Raw genomic sequence first — 24179 nt, 5'->3', positions numbered from 1 at the left:
TATTGCATCGGCCCCAGACTTTGTAGGAGGAAGCACTGTGCAGGAGCTGCCGTCAATAGAGAGAGGGGATGCAGGAACAAAGATTCGCCTAGGGCACTCGTGCATCGGCCTGAATACCATTTATCTTAGTCTTTATTTGGTCTTTTGAAGACTGAGCTACTTTTGGGCTTAGGACTTCCCTTTCCCCGGGTTACTCGGGCTACATTATATTTTACTTAGACTACAAACCCTGTTTAAAATCTGGCAATACTCGCACAGAACCTGAAGGTCAGTTCCTCACGCATTAAAAGAAATCAGGGGCGGAAGCAGTCTACAGTTCTAAATGGTCCAGCACTGCTCCTGCTGCCTGCTCTTGTCTGGTTGTCTGTGGGGATTCGGATTAGCCGATCCCGAGCCCACGTGTTTGACGCACCGAGCGTCTTTGGCGGCCATTTTTGTTAGGGGCAGAAGCACGTAGGGGCATTCTGTCTTCTGCTCACACCCTATGATTGGTCCTCCGGGCACCGGAAGTGATCAGCGCTTGTTTCCCGCCGGGCTTGTTATACGAATAAAGGCGCGGCGGACGCGATTATTGGAAGAGAAAGCATAGAGTGAGTGTGCTTTATTTGTTTATCGTTTTAAACTTTTATTCTGTGTATTCCGAGAGTGTAAAATACGTGAATTAGGATTCCCTCCTGCTGCTTTCCTCTTTGTTTTGTGTATTTGTTTACCATCTCCTTGTTTTCATCCCTCACGGCTTTGCTATACCGACTTCCTTCTTGTTTTCTGGGCCCTTTCCAAACGTCTGGACTTTCCCTGACGAGTCCTATTTGTTAACATGTTCAGGTGGCCCGGTAGGAGGATGCTTTTTGCTTCCCTCTTCCATCATTATTTCCTCCTTTATCTAATGTTTATGCTTTCTCTTCCCTTCCCCCGTCTTCCACCGGACACTGCTAGGGCTTCCACTGGGTCCAGTTCTCTTATTGCTCCATCGTCTGACGAGGGCTAATTTCGATTTCTGCAGAAAAGGTAGGGCTATAAGTCCACAGATGCAGTGGAAGCCAATAACCAGAATACGAGCAACCTGTCAGGTGTTATCTCTTAAAGTCTTCTCTGGTCATCACTGTTTCCTTCACTCACACACTCCTCTGTCCCATTGCTGGTAGCTGTGTGTTGCTGTTGAGGTACTGGGAAAAAGACCCGTAAAACAGCTTCCACGGTACAGACTGCTAGAGCTACTTAGCTTAAATTTAGAGTCTGATTTACTAAGCCTTCCATTGTAACAGTGGGGAATAAAAAGCTTAGTAAGCCAGATGCTTACCTGGTTAACTATATAGTGTCAGCAGTGAAGAGCTAAGAGGAAGAATTAAAAAAGTTATAATTAAGCAGAAGCTGGGAGGGATCATTTGGGCTGGGGGAGAAAGAAGCAGGAGGAGGGATGTAGACATAGATGCACAGAGATAGAGGAAAGAACAAAAAAGAACCAGAAGAAATGAAGAAATAGAATATGTTTGGAATGAAAAGACTGGGGGGACAGAATATATCAAACTAGCAGATTGTTAAATAGCCCATTTGAGAAGGTGGTAGCAGCAGCACCTGAGAAAAGTGCTTGCCAGTTCCGCACTGAAAACCATTGCCACATTGCTTGCCAACTTTCAAGTCCCAGCCTCAGATGGCAAGCTAGTGATAGGAAAATAGTTACCAGCATCAGTGCTCATCACCACCAGGCTACAAAAGCAGCAGCACTGGCGAGAAGGGCTTCTGATATTTCTTCATTGCATCCAGCTCATGCTTTAGTACTGATGCAATAGTTCACTATCTGTTGTTCAATATAAGAAGAAAGGAGATGGAGAAGTGGAGCTCAGCAGAGAAGCAGACCTAAAGTAAAAAAGAGAAACTACTAGAGGAAGGAAGGTGAGAGAGGGGAGAATAGTGAGGTATGGTAGCAAGAGGGGATGGGGGATGAAAAATCTGAGAGAGCAGGCCAGTATGCTAAGAAGTTGGTTTCAGCTTGTGTTTGACTCCTCGGCTGAATTCTGTGTTATCTTATCAAATTATCTTACTTGCCCACCTCTTGCATGGAGTGATGGGATGTGGAGTTTGGCTATTTTTCTTCACTGAAGTTGACTCCTGCATCCAGGCAAGGGTTCAGACTTGATTTTGGCTTCAGTTTTCCACCGATGCCTCCACAGGTCTAGGAGTTAATAGGGGGGGGAGGGCCAACTTCATCTTCATTTAAAGAGTAACTTTTAATCTGGCATGTGGGTGCACAGGTGCGCACATTCATTGGCCTGCACCCAGGGACATTGCTATTTTATAACTTGTGTGCCTTTATGCATGCATGTTATAAAAATAGCTTGGCATTGCGCACATGTGTGCCAGATTTTAAGTAGGCATATACACATGCCACTTCTACCGCGTAAATCGGATTTTAAAAGGGGTGTACGCTGATGCCATTTCCAGTTTTGACAGTTTGTTCCCAGTTCACCAGGTAAGAGAGAGGTCTTCCAGCCCCCTAGTTTAATAGCCTTCGCTCCCCCCCTGTTATCCCAGACCCTTAAAACCCCGCAGATCTGCCTATTTATTTTTTAATTTGCACATCATCCATAGCCGAAGTAAAGTTACGTGGCAGGATCACATAAGTATTTAAACACACATCTCAGGTTCACACCCTGAAACACTCTTGCCCTACTCAGAACATGCCCCTGCCCCACCCCGTTTGAAAACTTCCAAGATGTGCGTCCTGCAGCATTTACGCACGTATCCGGGCGGCTTTTAAAATCTGCTCGGCGCGTGCAAGCCTGACTTATTTGTGCATCCCCTAATTAATGCGCACGTCGTGCTTTTAAAATCCACCTTTTAGTGTCTTTGTTTTTCTCTGAGAAAAGTCCTCTGTCTTGCATCTAGAAACTATAGGGCTTAGACTCAATATGTGTAATGTTTAAATATACATATATTTTCCCCAGGGTAGTGTCTCTAAAACGGTTTGTTTTATGCATTCCGTGACAGGACTGAAACTCGTTTTTAAACCCCAAGTATATGTTGGGTATTATCTGAATCAAGTTTATTGACAATCAGGCCGATTCAGTAAAATTCGCAGGAGAGCAAGGCTCCGAGGCAAGCGCCCGCTCTCCCGATGCGCGCCCAGGCCACTCTCCTGGGCACGCGATTCTGTATTTAAATAAGGGCCTGCGGTAATAAGGAGGCGCTAGGGACACTAGCGCGTCCCTAGCGCCTCCTTATTGACAGAACCGGCGGCTGTCAGCAGGTTTGACAGCCGACGCTTAATTTTACCGGCATCAGTTGTCGAACCCGCTGACAGCCACGGGTTCGGAAACTGGACGCCGGCAAAATTGAGTGTCCGTCTTCGAACTCGTGGGCTGTGGGCAGATTTTTAATTTTTTTTTTTTAGAATTTTAATTTTTTTTATTTTTGGGGCCTCCAACTTAATATCGCTATGATATTAAGTCGGAGGGTGTACAGAAAAGCATTTTTTTCTGCTTTTCTGTACATTTTCCTGGTGCCAGCTGAAATTAACTCCTGCCTTCGGGCAGGAGTTAATTTCTGAAAGTAAAATGTGTGGCTTGGCTGCACATTTTACTTTCTGCATCACGCGAGACTAATAGACTCATCAACATGCATTTGTATGTTGCGGGCGCTATTAGTTTTTGGGGGGGTTGGACATGCGTTTTCCTCGCGCTATTACCCCTTACTGTATAAGGGGTAATATTAGCGTGTGGAAAACGCGCGTCTAGATGGGGGCTAATGGTGCGCTCAGCCTGAGCTCACTGTACTGAATCGGCCTGCAAGTTCTCAGTACTTACATTCAGGCCGATACAGTACAGTGCGCTCTGGAGCACTGTTACCCCGCGTTTGGATGCGCGTTTTCGACGCACTAGCTCTACCCCTTATTCAGTAAGGGTAATAGCGCGTCGAAAACGCGCGTCCATCCCCCGAAACTAATAGTGCCCGCAACATGCAAATGCATGTTGATAGCCCTATTAGTTATTGTCGCATATTTTACTTTCAGAAATTAGCGCCTATCCAAAGGTAGGCGTTAATTTCTGCCGGCGCTGGGGAAGTTTACAGAAAAGCAATAAAAATTGCTTTTTTGTGCACCCTCCGACTTAATATCATGGCGATATTAAGTCGGAGATCCTAAAAGTTTAAATTAAAAAAATTTTTTTTTAAATCGGCCTGTGGCTCGCGAGTTGAAAACCGGATGCTCAATTTTGCCGGCGTCCGGTTTCTGAACCCGTGGCTGCCAGCGGGTTTGAGATCCGACGCCGGCAAAATTGAGCGTCGGCTGTCAAACTCGCTGACCGCTGCCGCTTCCGTCAAAAAAGAGGCGCTAGTGTTCCTAGCGCCTCTTTTTACCGCGGGCCCTAATTTGCATAGGCCACCTTCCTGAATCGTGCACCCAGGAGAGTGGCCTGTGCGCACGCCGGGAGAGCGGGCATTTTTCTGAATCGGCCTGATTATGCCAAAGAGAGCTTATAGAATGTAGTATGGTCAGGTTTAGAGAGTTTTTATTCAAGCCAGTGGTGCCCAATGCATTTAAGATAATTTCTTTATCTTCTGCCACATTTTCTTGATCTGATTGCATCGCTTGTTAATTGAGGATCTTTTGTGTCTCCATTCATTGTACAGAATACTTTTTTGATATTTTATTTTTACTTTAAAATATTTCTAGGCTGCCTATACAGTGACAAGTCAGCTTACAATGCAACATATACAATCAAATATCAACAAAACACTAAAATAAAAACTTGATATTTGTTTTTGAATGTTACATTGTAAGCCGCCTATCAACAAAAACCACTAAGGGGCCGATGCATTTCAGTGTGCTCAGCCGAGCGCACTGTTTAACCCACTGTCGGACGCGGGTTAAATAGTCGCTAATCCACCCCCTAATGCAATAGGGGGATTAGCGCCTATTTAATGCACGTCCGACGCGGAGTGAATGAGTTAGCGCTCATCACATGCCGGTAAACTCGGCCTCGGTTTTCATAACCGGCTGTCTGCCAGTAATGAAAATGGCCGCCGATAAACTTGGCGGCTGTTTTCATTACTGGCAGACAGGCAGGTTATGAAAACCGAGGCCGAGTTTACTGGCATAGGTCTTCATAACCGGCAGCCGCGGCGGGTCGCTATAGCAAGGCTGCTCTAAGGTCGCGCAAGCGTCCCTATTGCCTCTTTCCTAGCGCGACCCCCTAATTTACATATTGCATGGTGCCCCCCTTGCGGGCGTCATACGTGCGTTAAGAAAGTGGGCGCTGAAAAGTCAGCGCCCGCTTTCCGCAAAGATTATTTCATCGACCCCTAAAATAAAAACTTAACAGGTAAAAAAAAAAAAATCAGACAATGCTTTGGTTCAAGCAGAGTTCAAAACCTTAAATAACCTCAGCTAATGCCATGTGAAATAAATAGCTTAGTGCATTTCATTAGACGCAAGTCCATCGGTAACAAGTTCCAAATTGTAGTACCAGCTGTAGAGAAGGTCCTTTCTCACATCTCGCAGAGACATGCACAGCGAATGGATAGAACTTCTGGACAATCTCTTTGTGGTGATCTGAATATTCTAGGCAGATTATAAACATGCAATGTGGCATTTATCAATGGCAGTGTCTCTGATGACCACCTTTTGGACCAGGAATGCAATCTTATATTGTATTCTCCAGGAGACCAGCAACCAATGCAGATCTTTTAAAACTGGCTTGATATGGATTCTCTTGTTAAGCCTGGTAATTAACTGCTGCAGAGTTCTGAAGTAGCTGCAAGGTGCGTAAAACGATCATTGGTAAGCTGATATGTAATGAATTACAGTAGGATTGTGGCCTTGACTACTGAATGAAACTCATCTTTTCCCAAAATATTTTTCAGAGATTGCATACACGCAACGGGTAGTAACTAGCTGTAATTACTGACTTAATCTGGAGAACTATAGATAACTCTTCATAAAGAGTGACACCCAGACTTCTGTCTTGGATTACCATAGGATCTTAATTAACCCGACCAAACTGAAAAGTTCCAGTCCTAGTCCACAATAACATCACTTCTGTTTTCTTCAAATTTTTGTTTAAAAGATTGAGTCAGCCACTTTTTAACTGTTAAAAGAGAAATGGAAACTGTCTCAAACGTTTCAGACCATGAAGTCAAAGTAGGCACGAAGAATTGGATGTGGTCAGCATATATGCGGTAGCCCACATAGAGGCTGGCCAGCAGCTTATAAACAAGTGCAAGGTAGATGTTAGAGAGTGTAATTGACAAGGCCAAGCCCTGCAGGGACCCTGGCAATGATCGAGTGCCATGCAGAGATAGTAGAACTAGGAGAAATTCTATGAGATCTTCCACTAAGATAAGAATTTAAACCAGTTAAATACTGTTCCTTCAAGTCCTTGTTCTCGCAGCTTATACAGAAGAGTATTATGATTAATCATATTAAAGACTGTAGAGGTTTCATTTATTTCTTATATAAAACCTTGAGCACCATCGAAACACCTCCTAAAGGTATTGGTGCTCGAAAGTAACAACACTTCAGTACTTAGACCCTTCCAAAATCCAAGTTGAAATTGGTCTAATATCTGACGTTCTTGAATATATTCATCTACAGAAACAGATAATGAAGAGTGTGTGTGATAATTTAATGGATTGGAAGGACCTAAATTCTGTTTCTTAATTAACGGGCGCAGAGACACACAGTGCAGCACAGTGGGTAATGACTCCTCCATCAGGGCAAGGTTAACAACGGTAGTCGAGGAAGGAGACGTAACATCCTTTACACCTGTCAGCGATGTTGCATGGCAGAAAGCAGCACTAAGAGCTGTAACTATTTGACCAATTTCAGTCTGAGAGAGAGGTTGAAATTGGTTCCATTTTACAACATCCCTTGGCACATCAGAGGCCCACTAGTGATTATCAGGACAAAAAAAAAGAACCGATGGCTAGCACAAAGCTGTCACAAGAAATAGATTATGCCTCGCCATGTAGAGAGGCAGACAGAAGAGCTGTTAGATTCTACAGAAGCCGAAACAACTCTCGCAGATTATTGCTATTTTTGCTAAGCAAAGAAGCATAAAAAAATTTGTTTACTATGCTGGTGTCTCCCGCCTTTTAAGAAGGTGATGTTCATTACGCAGAGAGGCTGTGTACTTCTTGGCATATTTATTTTGTTGTATCTGCATATCAATAGCTGGTGCAAGACTATCCAATGTTTTGACAATTGACTTCTGCTGGTTCTTGATCACAGTGTCAAGATTTGCTAGCTTTAATTACTCCAACACAGGTATTAACTTCTTTAATAGATGTAAATCAATGGAAGCTGTCTTTCTTATGGTTTCACCAAGTGAGCACCACTTATATTATTCAACTGTTACTCTGGAATATGAGCAGAAAGCAAGAGATGATCATCCCATGCTACTCTATGAACTGTTAAGCAAGGGTAATTCACAGCAAGAGGAGAAGCATTCAGAAAAAATAAGATCTAAGGTGTGACCATACTTGTGCATTGGTACACCCAGAGTTTGACTACAATCTAGGCATGCTATTGCATCCCAAAATTGACTTGTTCGAGATGCTGTTTTACATCCACATGAACATTAAAATCCTCAAGTACTAGCATGTTTCTCGGATCTACTTTCATACTTGTAAGTGTCTCAAAAATAGGGAAGCAATCAGACACTGGGGGACAGACAAGACAGAGACTAAACATTCTGGCACGTCTATTAGCAGTGCTGTTCTTGTGTTTTTCTCCTTTTACCCCGATGTCCAGTTTTCTAGCATCAAGCTTTTCATCAGTGGGAATGGCAGTGTACTAGGTAGTCTCAGCTTTGTTCTGCTAGGGTCATGATCCCAGTGTGCTTCTGGTACAGCGATTTTGCAGTTTTCCCACGCTTGATGGTGCACACGCTCCTCAGGCCCTGATGCTGTTATCATTTTTACACGCTCTTATGTGTGTTTCGTAGCTTGCTGAGGGTGTCTGTGCTGTGTAGATCACTACTCTTCTTTATCTGTTCTGCAGGATGCAGGCATTTCTTAAGGGACCATCCTCCATCAGCACCAAACCTGGCAAGGAAAAAGCAGCAGGCAGCAGCGGAGAGAAAAAGCAGAAACCTGTGCCATGGGTGGAGAAATAGTAAGGACTTGCCTCCATAATGTTGTCACCTGGCTTGCATAAAACATTTATTTTGTTACTGGGATTTACACACAGGTTCTGATCAACACAGGAGAAGTCAGGAAGAGGAAATGCACTTCTGCTTATTCAGCACATATAGGAAGACTTTAATGTGCACAAGCTTACAGCAACAGTTCTAGCAATTAATTTTAGGTTAATTGGTTGACGGTTAAAACAAAGTAATTTAAAATCTCCCTTTTTTACATTTTTTTTCAATATCCCTGATAACTATTCATGTTTAAAGTGTCTCAAAGCTGCAACTATTAAGTCAGTTTTTGCCATTTTAAAAAATGCAGAGGAGCTGCTGTGCAGATCAGATCCTCGTTGTCCTATGCAAGTATACCAGGGCTTCCCAAAGTGTGGGTCTGAACTGCAAACTGGGTCGCAAAACTTTTAGCTGGGGTCATAAGTGCCTCAAACTGCAGGCTCTTCGAGCACCAGTAGCATTGGTGATGGAAGTCAGCTTGGGGCCTATAGGTCAGCACACACTCGCAGGCCCTGCAGCAGCCCCCAACCTCAATGAGTTTTTGTGGTGACAGGAAGCCCTTGCCCACGGCGGGATTGGGGATGCTCAGGGCCTGTGAACTTGCACTGGTGCATAGGCCCTGAATTGACTTTCATGACTAATGCTGCTGTCATTTGGGCTCAGGACCAGCTATGAGGAGAAGGGAAGGCTAAGTGTTCACAGACTGGTAGAGATTGTCACTGCTTCTCAACGACTATTCAATTTACTCAAGAGAAAATGTTGCCCATGTCATCTGCCTGCCCGTCTTCCCATCGGTTGCTATTGATAATTGGTCCCAGGGCCCAAAGGAAAATGTTTCTGAACCTGGCCAGGAGAATGTTTGAAGGAAAGAATCAGATACAGAAGGGGTTTAAGGGTTGGATTACCTGGCAGGAGGAGGAGGATCAGATAAAGATACTGTATCGATGTGAGAGGGGGGGGGGGGCAATGGCTGTGGAGGTGAGAGAAAGGGAATGACAGAAGATTGACTGGAGGTTGAAAGGGAAGACCTGGGGGGTGTCAGAGAAGGGTTGCAGGGAAGGAGGTGAGGGGATGGGGGATGAATGTGAGGAGAGAATACGGGATGGGGTGAGAGGGAGGGGATGATAGAGGATTATTTGGGTGTTATAAGAAGGACTTTGGACTGAGAGAACTTCAGATAGGGGTGCCCAAAGGGCTGGAGAGCATAGGATGGGGAGGTGACAGGAGCTGGATTTGTATTTTTATTTGGGAGATGTAAGAGATTCAGCTGGAGGGGAGGAGTTTGAGAGAGGGTGGATGTTGAAAAAGGAGATCAGCTAGAGTGTGGGAAGGTGGGAGTGGAGTGATCATCCCCGCTAACTGATCTGCCCGAAAAGCTTTAAGCAAAAACTCAAAACCTGGCTTTTCTCACAGGCTTACTCCTAGCATCTCCTAATATCTCCTAATAGCCACACACCCTCTCCTCTTCCACATACCCCCTCTTTCCCTTCTTTCAAACGCCCTAACTTTTCTCATAGGCTTACGCCTAATATCACCTAATAGCTACACCCTTCATCCTCCTCCACACCCCCCCCCGTACTCCTTTTTTCAAACTCCCCTACTACCCCCCTTTAAAACCCTCCCTCCCCTTAGTCCCTCTATCATTCCCCTCCTCTTGCAATCTTTATGCATCTTGCTGTGTTCATTATCATGTATATATTATTTAGCCCTGGTTATCTGTTATATATCTTATTTATCACTTATACTACCTCTTTAGTTCCCATATATTAAGCTGTTCACTCAAGTTTAAACTTAAATACCCTTATCATGTTTTATTGTCAAACGCCTCGCGCGTAATACTTCTGTTCAATGTACACCGTCGTGATATCCTCGATGAACGTCGGTATATAAAAACTGTTAAATAAATAACTTATTTTGGTTATCACCTGGGGTCATGTGAATTTTCAAGTATTAAAATTGGGTCGTGTTGGCTAAATGTTTGGGAAGTCCTGTATTATACTAATAACTTGTAAAGCATGAATGCACTCAAATAGCTGAAGCGAGACCTTATTGAAGGACATTTGGCAAGGAACAAATCTTATTTCAAAATTATTAAGAAGTAAACTTTATTAAGATGCAAGTTTAGAAACCTTGTGATAAGACCCAAAGACGAGCATTGTGATATTGTAAATTGTTGCATGGGACTGCATATTCTGATATTTTTATTAGGGCCTGTGTTGCTGCTCTTTCAGAGAAATACTAGACTGTAATTTGCAGCATACTGGGAAGGTAGTTAAATTATAACAGTGGTATTCCCTTCAAGCAGTTATTAACTTGAGCAGATACTGATGTTGGGAATGTCCCAGAGACCTATTTTCTTTGTTTTTGTGTAGTCGTCCAAAATGTATGGATGAAGTGGCTTTCCAAGAAGAAGTTGTTGCAGTGCTGAAAAAATCACTTGAGGGAGCTGATGTGAGTATTATAATACTTCAGAACACATTCTAGTGATTAGCAAGCCTGAATTTGTTAATAGGCACACTAGGCCTGTTCCTAGGCTGGCAAAAATCTGGGTGTAGCAGGGTACCAGTTGTGTGAGAGCAGGTGTAGCAGAGCAAAGAAGAGCTACTCTGCTCCCTAATCTAGCCACTCCCCTCCTGCCATTCAGAGACAGAAGGGGAGGTGTGAACCTGGAGCAGAGAAAGTAAAAGGAGATCATTTGGGGAAGATTAGGAGGGGCTGAGCAGGGGACCATTGGTGGGGTTGAGGCTAGGGGATGAGAGGGGATCAAATCGGGGCGTGTCTGCATGTGAGCGAGGGGGAAGTGCTTGTGTGTGTGTGTGAGAGAGAAAACGTTGGTGCCACGCTGTGGGTATATGCCAGTTTGAGTGGGAGGGGGATCAGAACCAGAGAACACCAGGGGGACACTTGCCTCTTCCCTTCCTTCGATCCTCTCTCCCTTGATCTCTTCTTCTGTCCCCCAAATCCTGGAACCTCCTTTCCTTCCTACCTCTCCCCAGATCATGGAACCCACTTCCCAATTCCTCCTACTCCCTTCTTTTCTTCCTCTATCTAGAACACCCCTCTTTCTCTCTCGCTCTCTCTCTTCTCTTGTCCTCCTCGTCCTCTGTGCTGTCTCCATCCTTCTGTGTTCTCCTAAATCACTCACCAGCTTTGAAAAGTAGAGAAGTCAAATATCCCCCCCCCCGCCACCCACACAAGTGCGCCTACCTTCACATAAGATTTAGTTCAGCTCGGTGTAGCCATTTGTCCATTGCAAAGCAGCACTTCTGCACTGCTGGCTCAGATGCTGCTTATACCACAATGACTACATAGCACTATAAGCTTACAGAAGAAAGGGAGAACAAACTATTTCCTGCAGGTTAGAACCTTGTGTTAGGAGTTAGCGCTCCTCTTAACATCTCTCTAAAGTGTTACAATGCAGGGTGGTTGATTGAGGGTAGGGGAGGCATTGCGTTTTGCTTGTTGCAAACTGCTTTGGGTTGAACTTTGCAAAAGGAAGGTGGATGATTATTGTAACATAAGTTTGCTTATAAGACATGCATGGGAGACTTCAAACATCATGTCTCAAATTGCTGCGCCGATTCACATGAAATTTTGTATCTGACAAGAATGTCGCCTTAGTTACCAGTTGTTTACATGGCAGTGTAGCAGTTTCCCTCCCTATTGTGTCTGTCATATAGCATTTCTTATTAAATTGTTCTCCGTACCTTTCCTTGCATGTTTGTAATTAGCATTAGCCTAAGCCTGATTAGTATTGACTTGCACGGTTGACATTCAGCATAATTTGAGTGTCTGAAAATGGATAGAAGTATGGAAGGGATATGCTTTCCTGAATGATTGACTGCTGTTCTGTATTCCAGAATAAATTTCCAAATCTGTTGGATATTGGTCAGGTCTGAATGCATCTTGATAGAGATTTTCACGCCCCTTGGTAATGTTGCATACAAATGGAACATAGGCTACCTAACTTTCTACTGGTTTTCTTAGAGCTTTACAAAGAGCCTGTCTGAAATGCTTGGAATTTTATTCCCTTTATTCACTAAACTCTGTTAAATTATATAGAAGACTTCTCTCCAAGATAATTTGGAAAAGCCAAATTTTGTATGCAGTGTGTTTCTTTCTAGTTTGCTGCCCATGTCACTTGCTTTGCAGAAGGGGGCTTTAACAACTTTCTTTTCGCATGGGGCACTAAAATATGCGCAAGGGCAATTTAGGATGTGTTTTTTTTAATTAATGAGTTTTACAGTCTTACTTGGTGCACCCGTGTGTCTGTAATTGTCAGTAGTGAGGTGTGAGTTAGGATGGTTCTGCTTGAGTATCCATTTTAGCAATGGTTAATGGCTTTTTGGAACAGCTCATGTGTTGACCTTCTACTCTGCTGGTTGCACGGCTTAGTATAAGTTCTATTCATAGCAGCAGGGTTTGCTTTCTATTTTGGATGTTTGACTTCCAGTGGCTCAGTAACACCACTTAATATGCCCTGTGTAAATTACAGTGGATTCAGATTGGTTCTTTTCTGTAAACCGACCTAGATGACAAAAGAAAATTCATGGCGGACAAGTTCTGAAAGCAAACTGTAATATCCCAGTTGGGATATTCTGCCTCCTCTCCTGATTCTTCTAAGAATAGTTTATTTCTTAGCATACGGACAGGTGGATCCCAAACTAGTGGGTTATGCACTTTTACCAGCAAAGCTGACATGACGGTATGTATACCCCTGCACTGACATCATCCCACCGGTTTTCTCCATCTCCAGCAGATGGTGGATGTGCATCTCCCTATAGGGGATTGCTTGCAATATTTTCAAAGGAGAAAAGAAGATTTATTACGTTCCAGTCTCCTGTGGTGATAGCTTATGGTCCCTCCCTCAGTTGAGAATTCCTGAGGTGATATCTTTGGATTCCTCCCTCAGATGAGTGCCTTGGTCTGGTAACTGGTTTTTTCAGTTGGCGCTGGCTTAGCTGTTAAAAAAAACAAAAAAAAAACCAAAACAAGGCAAGCGGATGCAGGAAGTTAAGTGTGGCGGTGAAGGTCCTTGCCCTTCCCCCCGCAGCCGGAGACCGACTTTGCACTCAACTGGGATGGGCTGAGCTCAGGTAAAGAGTACTAAAAAAAAAAAAAAAAAAAAGAGAGAGAGAGAAGGGGAGTTTTGTAGGGATTCTGCTCCCCTCTGATCTCTGTGTTTTGCCTACCAATCCGATGTTCATTCCCACCTCCGGGGTAGCTTAGAGGACATAGGCAGCCTGGTGGGTTTAGCAGCCTTTTGGCTAGGCCCTGTTCTCAGGCTTTTTTTATTTGCCGTGTGATAGGCCATGGGGGTATTTTTTTTGCATGTTTTTCCTGCGCATAAGGCTGCCCTCTTCAGTTCCGTTGGTTCGTGCTTGTGTGCCCGGTTATGCATCTGGTTGGGCACATAAGTGCACCTACTGGGGCGTTCACATGCACACATTTATTTAAGGATGCTATCTGAGCGACCTGGTGGGAGCCCAGTTTTTGTGCGCTCAGCTAGGCACAGTGTTGATCGCCCACTTTTTGGACACCTAAATTTTGGGCGCTTAGTTTTTTGTAGTCCGAACACAGCTAGGTGCACCCCAGGTTCTGTAAATGCTGTCTCCATGGCATCCCCAGCCGACTCAACTCTGAGATTTATCCAGGGATTTTCCACATGACCGTGCATAGCACAGCCACTGAGCCAGTGGGTTAGCCAAGCCATATTTGCTTTGAAATTTAAAAAACAGAAGTGGTGAAATGCAAGGCCAATGCATGTTCAGTTGTAACCAATTCCACACTAAAACATCTGGACAAAATTAACACCGAATGTTTAGACATCTGATTCGACCCACACTTTAGATGTAGAATCGCTGATAAAAAGAATGAAACCTTCGACCCACCCGCTGGACCAAATACCTTCCAAGTTACTGATTCTCATTCCAGAATACATATCCAAATATCTAGCCAATATCATCAATTGTTCCCTTACACAAGGAACATTCCCGGACGCGCTCAAATTGGCCACGCTCAAACCCATACTCAAAAAATCCAACCTGGACCCGGAAGACCTCAACAATTACCGTCCCATATCAAATCTCCCATTTGTATCTAAGATCATGGAGAAAATTGTAAATAAGCAACTTTCAAATTACCTTGAAGACCACAATATACTTCACACGTCACAATATGGTTTCCGAAAAGAACACAATACGGAAACCCTCCTCACCTCCCTCCTGGATCAACTATATATTGGTTTTGATAAAGGACAGTCATTTCTCTTAGCTCTCCTCGACATCTCTGCGGCTTTTGATACGGTAAATCACAACATCCTCCTAAACCAACTCTCAGACATAGGAATTACAGGTTCAGCCCTCAGATGGTTCGAATCTTTCCTCAGTAATAGAGGCTATAAGGTAAAAATTAAAAACATGGAATCACCTCATACTAATGCTCCTTTTGGCGTCCCCCAGGGCTCCTCCCTATCACCCACCCTGTTTAATATCTACATTCTCCCCCTCTGCCACCTACTTTCAAACCTCAAACTCAAATTTTATATTTATGCAGATGACCTTCAAATTTTAATCCCTATATCCAAATCATTGGACTCAACACTCAGGTTATGGAACTCTCATCTACAAACTATAAACCACTACTTATCCAGCCTCAACCTTGTGCTCAACACTTCTAAAACCGAACTCTTACTAATTACTCCAGAAGGTAGTCCCATACTTCTCCAATCACAAAATATTCCACATATATCACACGCCAGAGATCTTGGAGTCTTAATCGACAGTCACCTGAACCTAAAGCATTTTATAAAACACACTACTAAGGAGTGCTTTTACAAGTTACAAGTACTCAAAAAAACTCAAACCGCTCCTATTCCACTACGATTTCAGATCCGTCCTCCAAGCCATTCTGTTCTCCAAGATCGACTATTGCAACTCCATTCTGCATGGTCTTCCAGCCTCTACCATTAAACCGCTCCAGCTGCTACAAAATGCAGCAGCAAGGATTTTGACAAATACCAATCGGAGAGAGCATATTTCTCCTATTCTAAAAGATCTCCACTGGCTCCCAGTATACTTCCGGATCCTCCATAAATCTCTCACAATCATCCATAAAAATATCCACCATCAAACCCCGCTCGATCTGTCTTATCCTCTCAGACTGCACTCGACAGCCAGGCCTTTAAGGGATGCTTACAAGGGATCTTTACACGTTCCTACAATCAAATTAGTGCACCACGCAAACATCAGAGACCGGTCATTCTCTACCGCAGGCCCTTCCATGTGGAACGCCATGCCTCCGGACCTCAGACTGGAGACTTGTCTAACAACTTTTAAAAAGAAACTAAAGACATGGCTGTTCAGCCAAGCCTTCCCCACTCCAAACTCCATTGCCTGATTTAGAATTGTACACCACACATCTTTCATGCATAATATCCATTAAAGAGAGGTTGGCCCCTTGCCCCCTCTTCTGTATATAGTATTTATTCTATTTTATTTCACTTTATATATTTATTGCTCCGTTCACCCCTTCTTTTTTTTTTCCTACTCCAAGTTAAGGCTTCCTTGTTATAATGTAACTGTATGCTCTGTATCTCTTGTTGATTGGTTAATTTTATATTCTGCTTAGTTTCATTGTAAACCGAATTGATTTGATTTGTATCAAGAAGGTCGGTATATAAAAGCCTTAATAAATAAATAAAATAAATAAATAAATCTGAATTCTGTTTTAGAAAAGAAACACTCTTCAAACCAAGTGTCCCTGTTATAAATGAAAATACTGTTTATATATATTTTTTGTGCATTGAACAGTGCGATTTCCTCCCCAGGAGGTCTCTTCTGTCTGATTTAAATTTCTGCTTCAGCAGCTTGTTTTCCACAATCCTGAAACATGTTGATCACAATCCTGAAATAGCACAATGACATGGCCTCTATGCTAATATTGCATCCGTGCTATAGTACGGTTATGGATTGGCAGATGGCCAGTGGACTTGGTTATATGTTGTACTTTAAAGATCCAGTACTTAATAGCTGACATTTGTTATAAAATCCATCTGGGACAAAAGGCTCCTATGTATTGTCTCATTAGATGGTCACTTAGCTTTGGACATGACGTCAGCCCAAGTTGGAGTATCATGGCAAAGGTTCTGGTGTTGGCTGTAAGATAAAATTGACATTTATCTTCATGGAGCCCAAAGATGTAGAAATGTTTTAACAAGTTGATTCAAAGGAGCATTTCAACCCAGCTAGCTTGAAGTTTGTGAAATCCAAATAATTCCTGAGAGGTAATGCATTCAGTTGTCATTAGGGGAGAATACATTTTTCATGACTTAGTGGCTGTGCACCCAGTTACTGAATAGAAGCACCTGCTGTGTGAGCAGACCCTGAGCACTATGGGAGAGAAGGGGAGTTCGGATGCATGGCAAGCCCTAAATGACAGATGCTTTTGTTGAAATCTTTTTTTTTTTTTTTTTTTTCCTTTTGAAAGTCTGTAATGCTCTTGTTCCACTGTACATTTAGAGGGGACGTTTCAGTTTAGCTGACATGTTCCTTTTGAAATTATTTTAATTTCTTTGCTCACCAACACGGCTAACTGGATCATTCCAGTAACTTTTTAAATATGGGAGTCCACTAAATCCTAAACCTGAGTTAACAATGGCACTGTTGCCTGTATTTCTGGGATGTTGTCTTTAAGCTGTAAATTCACTCTATGCTTGCTGTTACTGAGAGCACCTATGCCAAAGAATAGTTGGTAGGTGTTTGAGATTGCTCGACTGAGTCTGGTTACAGATCGCCTATAAATATGGTAGCTAAGTCATCCAACAAATTGTAGTAGAAGTGCCAATGATAATTTTAGGTAGGAAACCATGTGTTGAAAGCAGTGAAGGAATTGAATGTGCAAGGCATAGGAAAGTACATTTTAAACTGCCCTAATCCTCCTCTCTCCTATTCTCCCTAACTCCCTTGACCAACCTCTATTCAACTCTAATATTCTTTTTACTTTTAGTTGTCTTTATTTCTATTTCTTTTACACTTTTAATATCTTTTCCCTGTACGTACCCGGATCAGTCCAGACTCCTGGTTTTGCCCCCCCCTCTAGCAGATGGAGACAGAGAAGTTTTCAAAACAAAACTCCGCCTTATAGAGGATGGTGCCACCTACAGTCCGGTAGTATTTCTCTGTCTCCAGCAGATGGTGGAGGTGCAACAGTCTGTGCTGATTGCTTAGTGGAGTTAGAGTAGTGAGTTCTGTGAGTTTTAGAGAGTTTTCAGTCGGTAAAACGTTTTTACTTTGATTTAAAAAAAAAAAAAAAAAAAAAGGAGCAGTTTCTGTCCTGAGCCTCCCAGGGGGTTTGTAAGGTCCTGAGGGGACCATCCCCCGCTGGTTGTTGAGGCAGCTGCATTATAGGGTCGAGGGCCCTCTTGTTCCAAGCTAGCAGCTCTGGGTGCGACACCGGGGAGCCTGGTTCACTCCACCCCACCGGATCAGGACCGTGGACCACTGCCAGGCAAGTCTTTAAAAAAAAAAAAAAAAGAAAGTTTTGATTTTCTTCCATTTTCTGTCAGTGTCACTGGCACTGCAGCTCTCTCTTCCCTCTCTGATTTGGCGCTTGGGCAGACCGCGATTATTTTTCTGTTTTTTTACAGAATTGAATTTTAGCTTTCTCAGGCCCGCTGCCTGATGCTGCGCTCGTCTGCGTGCCGCGCATGTGGCTCGGCCTGCGCGTGTCTTTCTTGGGAGGGGCAGTGCTCGGCGTGTCTTCCCGGGGGGAGGGATCCTCCAGGACCGCGAAAATGGTTAAAGGCAAGGCTGCCCGAGCTCCTTCAGTGTTAGCTGCACCGAGACCAGCTGAGGTAGATCTGTTCCCGCTGAGCGCGGGAACAGAGGCCATTTTGGAGTCTTTTAGATCAGCAACTCGTGCAGCTATGGGGGAGGGGATTCTCCTGCCTCCTCTCTCTCCTCAGCCAGGGTTTCCTGGAGGGAGCGAACCTTTACAGCCTCTCTCACCTGCAACGGAGGATAGCCCCGAGGGGACTTCTGACTCCTCTTCCTCCTTCTCCTCAGTGTTTGTTTTATTTCTCCATAAGGCTTTTTAATGATCCAAAGACAACGACAAACCTTTTCCGTAGGAAAAAAATCAGCAGAACCAGGGGTCACGATTTGAAGCTCCAAGGAGGAAGATTCAGAACCAATGTCAGGAAGTATTTCTTCACGGAGAGGGTGGTGGATGCCTGGAATGCCCTTCTGGAGGATGTGGTGAAGACCAGAACTGTGAAGGACTTCAAAGGGGCGTGGGATAAACACTCTGGATCCATAAAGTCAAGAGGCCGCCAATGAAGAGTGGGTGACTCGGCCAGAATGATGGCTACTGCCTGGAGACAATACCCTTATTAAATAAACATACACATGCTTACTGTGACTCCAACATCGCTCTAAGCTTCAACAGCAAGAGGAAATGTGGAAAAAAGGATTCACACTCACAAAGAGGGGAGTAGCTGGCTTGTTTCGGCGGTTACTACCCCAAATCAAATAAGCCTGATACTTCACTTTCAATGCATATACAGCATAGTTCTCTGCTTCAACGGCAGGGGAGAAGAAAAACTGATACTTCACACATCCAGCAGAGCTCTCTGCTTCAACGGCAGGGGAGAAGAAAAGAGGGTTCGCACTCACAAAGCGGGGAGTAGCTGGCTTGTTACGGCGGTTACTACCCCAAACCAAATGTGCCTGATACTTCACTTTCGATGCATATCCAGCATGGCTCTCTGCTTCAACAGCATGGGAGAAGACTGATACTTCACGCATATCCAGCATAGCTCTCTGCTTCAACGGCAGGGGAGAAAAAAAGAAAACTGATACTTCACGCATATCCAGCATAGCTCCCTGCTTCAACGGCAGGGGAGAAGAAAAACAACCAATAAGGGCTGTATAACATAGTCTGGGTAAAACAAATAAGCATGGGTGTAGCTTGCTTATTGGCAGGGGAGAAGAAAAACAACCGATAAGGGCTGTATAACATAGTCTGGGTAAAACAAATAAGCATGGGTGTAGCTTGCTTATTGCGGCGGCTACTACCCCTAACTAATCAAGCTAGATATTTCACTTGGCTGCAGCTCCATCACTGCTCTCTACATTAAAGGTGGGGGTGGAAGGGAAATAGAACCAAGAGCTAAGAGAAACAGATAAGTATGAGAGAAAAAATGTGTGAAGCTTGCTGGGCAGACTGGATGGGCCATTTGGTCTTCTTCTGCCGTCATTTCTATGTTTCTATGTTTAAGCTAGGAGGGAAGGGAAGCTGCAGGCTGGGGGTAAAACGTCATCTAGTGGTCTTAAGTCTCTTTCTCGAAAGCGGTCTAAGTCTAAGGTAGTCCCTGGGTCCTCCAAAGCTAAGCGCCCTTTGCGTACAGGGGCTCATCAGACCAATACTGATTCCATGGGTCAGGATACGGACCCAGGGGACCAGGACCCGCAGGGCAAGCCTCCGATGGGGGTGGATACCAAGACCTTGATCAACATCCACAGGATCCAGCACGAGGCTCTCACATTGTGGAAGGAGATGACCCTAAGGTGGTCAATCTGTTTAGGAGGGAGGAGTTGGCTCCGCTTATCCCTACCATACTCAGAGAGCTAGGCAGAGATGGGCTGCCAGAGGAGTCCAGGCTAGGGGCCATGGACCCAGTGTTGTTGTGTCTGAGGGGCCCGGCTACTTCCTTTCTTTTTCATTTTTCTGCCATGGACTTGCTATATAGAGAATGGGATACCCCGGATCTGGGTGAAAGTTAGCAAGGCTATGGATAAGCTATATCCTCTTCCGGAGAAAGCAATTGATATACTGCGGGTGCCCAAGGTGGAAGTGGCGGTGTCCGCAGTCTCCAAAAATACCACAATCCCGGTTACGGGTGCTACAGCTGTGAAGGACCTGCAGGATAGAAAGTTGGAGCTGCAGCTCAAGAAAATTTTTGAAGTCTCTGCACTGGGAGTGCAGGCAGCTATGTGCAGCAATTTTGCCTTACAAGCGGGCCTTTGCTGGGTTCAGCAATTACAGGCTAATGCTGGTTTTTCCGATGCAGAAGCACAGCAAGCAGGGCGTCTGGAAGCTTCAATAGCTTATAGTACGGATGCACTTTATAATCTGTTACAGACTTCGGCCAGATCCATGGTGTTGGCAGTCTCGGCTCGTCGGCTCCTTTGGTTAAGAAACTGGTCGGCGGATATTTCCTCCAAGGCTCAGCTGGGGTCGTTGCCTTTCAAGGGTAAATTGCTTTTTGGCAAGGACCTCGAGGTTACGATTCAATCTCTGGGGGAGAACAAGGTTCACCGACTGCCAGAGGATAGGCCCATGTCGACGGCCTCCTTTTCTTCACGGTCTCGATTCAGAGGGAATCAGAGATTTCGTCCATCCAGAGCTCCAGTTTCTTCCTTTCGGCAAGCGTCCAGTCGCCAACAGTCCTGGTCTCAGCCCTTTCGTGGCTGACGCTTTGGCAGAACCGGAGCTACCCAGTCGGCATCTGGAGCCAAGTCTTCCTAATGAAGGGACGCCGATCCATTCCTCGGTTCCAGCTGTCGGGGCAGATTGTCCCTGTTTTACGAGGTATAGGTCAAGGTGAAGTCGGACCAGTGGGTCCTTAATGTGATAAATCAAGGCTACGCTTTAGATTTTGCACATCGCTTTCCGGAGCAGTTTCTGGTCTCCCCATGCGGTTACGAAGAGAAACGACAGGCAGCACAAGATCCCTTGCAATGCCTTTGCAACTTGGTGCTATCACCCCAGTTCCTCAGGCGGAGAAGCGAAAAGGGCGTTATTCCATTTACTTCGTAGTCCCCAAAAAAGAGGGGTCCTTCCGACCCATTCTGGATTTGAAGCACGTAAACCGGTGCCACGTTTTCGCATGGAGACGTTACGATCAGTCATTGCCTCGGTAAGAAAAGGAGAGTTTCTGGTGTCACTGGACCTAACAGAAACATATCTTCACATAGGCATTCGGGCCGACCACCAGAAGTTTCTGAGGTTCTCTGTGATGGGTCGCCATTTTCAGTTTCGAGCTTTGCCCTTTGGTCTTGCCACCACACCCAGAATGTTTACCAAGGTAATGGTTGTGGTGGAGGCTCATCTGCTTAGAGGGGTTCCTGGTGCATCCATACCTGGACGACTGGCTAATTCGAGCAAAGTCGGAGTCACTCGGCCAGTTGGCAATTCGCAAAGTGCTTCAGCAATTATGATCACTGGGTTGGGTGATCAACTTAGCCAAGAGCCGACTGGTGCCCACCCAGTCTTTGGAGTTTTTGGGAGCTCTATTCGACACTCAACAGGGGAGAGTGTTCCTTACCTCGTTGGCCAGAGTGTGGGATTATTTGCGGGTTCTCGGCTCCATGACTTCCACCCTGGAGCTGGTGCCCTGGGCCTTTGCTCATATGCATCCTTTACAGTCAGCATTGCTTTCGCTTTGGAATCCAGTCTCCGAACAGTTTCATTTACCTCTCCCTCTTACGGATATGGCACGCTCCACTCTTGATTGGTGGCTTATCTTGGACAACTTATCCTGAGGAGTTCCCCTGGAGGAGCCTGAATGGATAGTGGTGACCACAGACGCCAGAGTAGTTTGCCTGAGGAAGTAGGTGCAGGGACAATGGTTCCAGGAAGAATCTCAGTGGTAGATCAATTGTCTGGAAACCAGGGCAATGTGGTTAGCATTGCAAGCGTTCCGCCCTCTCCTCCAGGGGAAAGTCAGAATTCTTTCCAACAATGCGACCATGGTGGCTTATATCAATCGCCAAGGGGGAACCAAGAGGCAGCCAGTGGCCATGGCAGCCTGACAGCTGATCAGCTGGGCAGAGAAGCATTTAGTAAGTATTACAGCATTTCACATAGCAGGAGTCGACAACGTTCAGGCAGATTTTCTCAGTCGGCACCGCCTCAATCCCGGGGAATGGGAGCTCGCAGACGAAGCTTTCCAGCTCATATGCGACACATGGGGCGTGTATCCCACATGGATCTCATGGCAATGTTTCAGAACGCCAAGGCTCCGTGCTTCGCTCGCCACAGAGAAACAGGAGCAGAAGGGGTAGATGCCCTGGTCGACTGATGTGCTGCTGTATGTCTTCCCTCCTTGGCCGCTGATAGGCAAAGTGCTCAGGAGAGTGGAGATATCCCGAGCAGAAGTCATCCTCGTAGCTCCAGAGTGGCCGAGACGGCCTTGGCTTGCGGACCTGGTCAATCTGGCAGTGGCGGGTCCCCTGCGGTTTCCACTTCTCCTGGACCTTCTCCATCAAGGGCCCGTGTGTTTGGAAGAGGTCGATCGCTTTTGTCTAGCAGCATGGCTTTTGAGAAGCGCCGCCTGAGGAGCAAAGGGTATTTGAACGCTGTGATGGCAACACTTCTCTGGTCATGCAAGACATCCACCAACCTCGCATATGTGCGCTTGTTGGTTCCTACTTGGTTTTCGGTGTCGGATATTTTAGGTTTCTTACAATCCGGACTCGCCAAGGGCTTATCGTGTAGTTCCCTGAGGGTTCAGGTGGCAGCTCTTGGTTGGTTGCGCGGTTCCATTCAAGGCATGACGTTGGCTGCTCACCCCGATGTGGCTCGTATCCTAAAGGGGGCAAAGCATTTACTTCCCCCAATCAGGCACCCTTGTCCTTCTTGGAATCTGAACTTGGTTCTCTCAGCTCTGTGTACGGCGCCCTTTGAGCCTCTGAAAATAGCTACAATAAAGGATCTCACGTTAAAGGTGATTTTCCTTATCGCTATCACATCTGCTCGCAGGGTATCGGAGCTTCAGACTCTATCCTGTAAGGAGCCGTTTCTGAGAATTTTGGATTCTGGTGTGTCCTTGTGGACGGTTCCTTCCTTTCTTCCGAAGGTGGTGTCTGCTTTTCACGTGAATCAGTCAGTGGAGCTTCCGTCGTTTCCTGTTTTGGACTGGTCAGATCCTATGTCTAAAGACTTAAGGAAGCCGGATGTTCGTCGGGCGTTGTTGCGATATCTGGAAGTTACTAACGCATTTCGTGTGACGGACCATCTTTTTGTGCTGTGGGCTTGTCTGAAACGAGGAAATATGGCATCTAAAGCTGATTTGCGCTGGTTGAAAGAGGCTATAGGCTCGGCATATTTGCTGCGTGGTAAGCCTGTACTGTTTGGTCTTCAGGCTCATTCTACCCGTTCGCTTCTTGGGCAGAGTGTCAAATGGTCTCACCGCAGGAGATCTGCAGGGCGGCGACTTGGAAGTCTTTGCATACCTTTGCCAGACACTACAGACTGGATGTTCAGGCACCGGGTGAAGGAGGCTTTGGAGAAGCAGTGCTTAGAGCGGGCCTCTCCAGATCCCATCCCAGGTAAGAAAGCTCTGGTACATCCCAGGAGTCTGTACTGATCTGGGTACGTACAGGGAAAGGAAAATTAGTTTCTTACCTGATAATTTTCGATCCTGTAGTACTTGTAGTACCACGGATTAATCCAGAGTCCTGCCCAGGGAATGCATGGAAGTAAGGGAGAGTCTGCTCTGTTATTGATTGATTTGTTTTCAGATCTGCAGAAATTGGATTGACCTCAAGTGGTTCTACAGGTTCAGTTCCTAGGAGGGTTAAGTGAACCGGTTATTTCTTTTTCTTGTTAAAGGGTTATTGTACATAGTTATGGTGTTTTTTTTTGAGAGCCATTCTGCTTTGACATTGAGTAATACTGCCAGACTGTAGGTGGCACCATCCTATATAAGGCGGAGTTTTGTTTTGAAAACTTCTGTCTCTATCTGCTAGGGGGGGCAAAACCAGGAGCTTGGACTGATCCGTGGTACTATAGGAACGAAAATGATCAGGTAAGAAACTAAGTTTCCTATTTGTATTGTGTTTCATACCAATTTTTACTCGCTTGATATTAATGTAAACCACTTAGTTCAGTGGTTCTCAACCTTTTTTTGGCCGGGACACACCTGACAGATGGTTCTCACATGCGTGACACACTGAACATATGACCGTCACAGGGCTATATGTAAACATACACTCTGCATCCACGGGAACCCCCTTGACCTCTAACAATGGATACAGA

General features: G+C 45.1%; 1 protein-coding gene across 3 annotated transcripts in view; it reads left to right on the top strand.

Annotated features, from left to right (window-relative positions):
* Positions 1-463: 463 nt before the first annotated feature.
* The window catches only part of RFC4 (replication factor C subunit 4), a 140210-nt gene continuing 116494 nt past the window's right edge, over positions 464-24179 (top strand). The window contains exons 1-4 of one of the 3 annotated variants that reach the window (XM_029615828.1): positions 512-590; positions 937-1008; positions 8000-8113; positions 10511-10589. In XM_029615828.1, coding sequence (XP_029471688.1) covers positions 8001-8113; positions 10511-10589 — 192 coding nt within the window. In that variant the 5' untranslated portion in view covers positions 512-590; positions 937-1008; position 8000. Of the gene's footprint in view, positions 591-936; positions 1009-7999; positions 8114-10510; positions 10590-24179 lie in introns of all 3 variants that reach the window. The other 2 variants (XM_029615827.1, XM_029615829.1) reach the window with 2 other exon arrangements.

The sequence above is a fragment of the Rhinatrema bivittatum genome, chromosome 9 (assembly GCF_901001135.1).
Source record: "Rhinatrema bivittatum chromosome 9, aRhiBiv1.1, whole genome shotgun sequence".
In the NCBI taxonomy this organism is placed as follows: Eukaryota; Metazoa; Chordata; class Amphibia; order Gymnophiona; family Rhinatrematidae; genus Rhinatrema; species Rhinatrema bivittatum.
The sequence above is the reverse complement of the archived record's forward strand: the minus strand, read 5'-3'. Positions and strand labels throughout refer to the sequence as shown.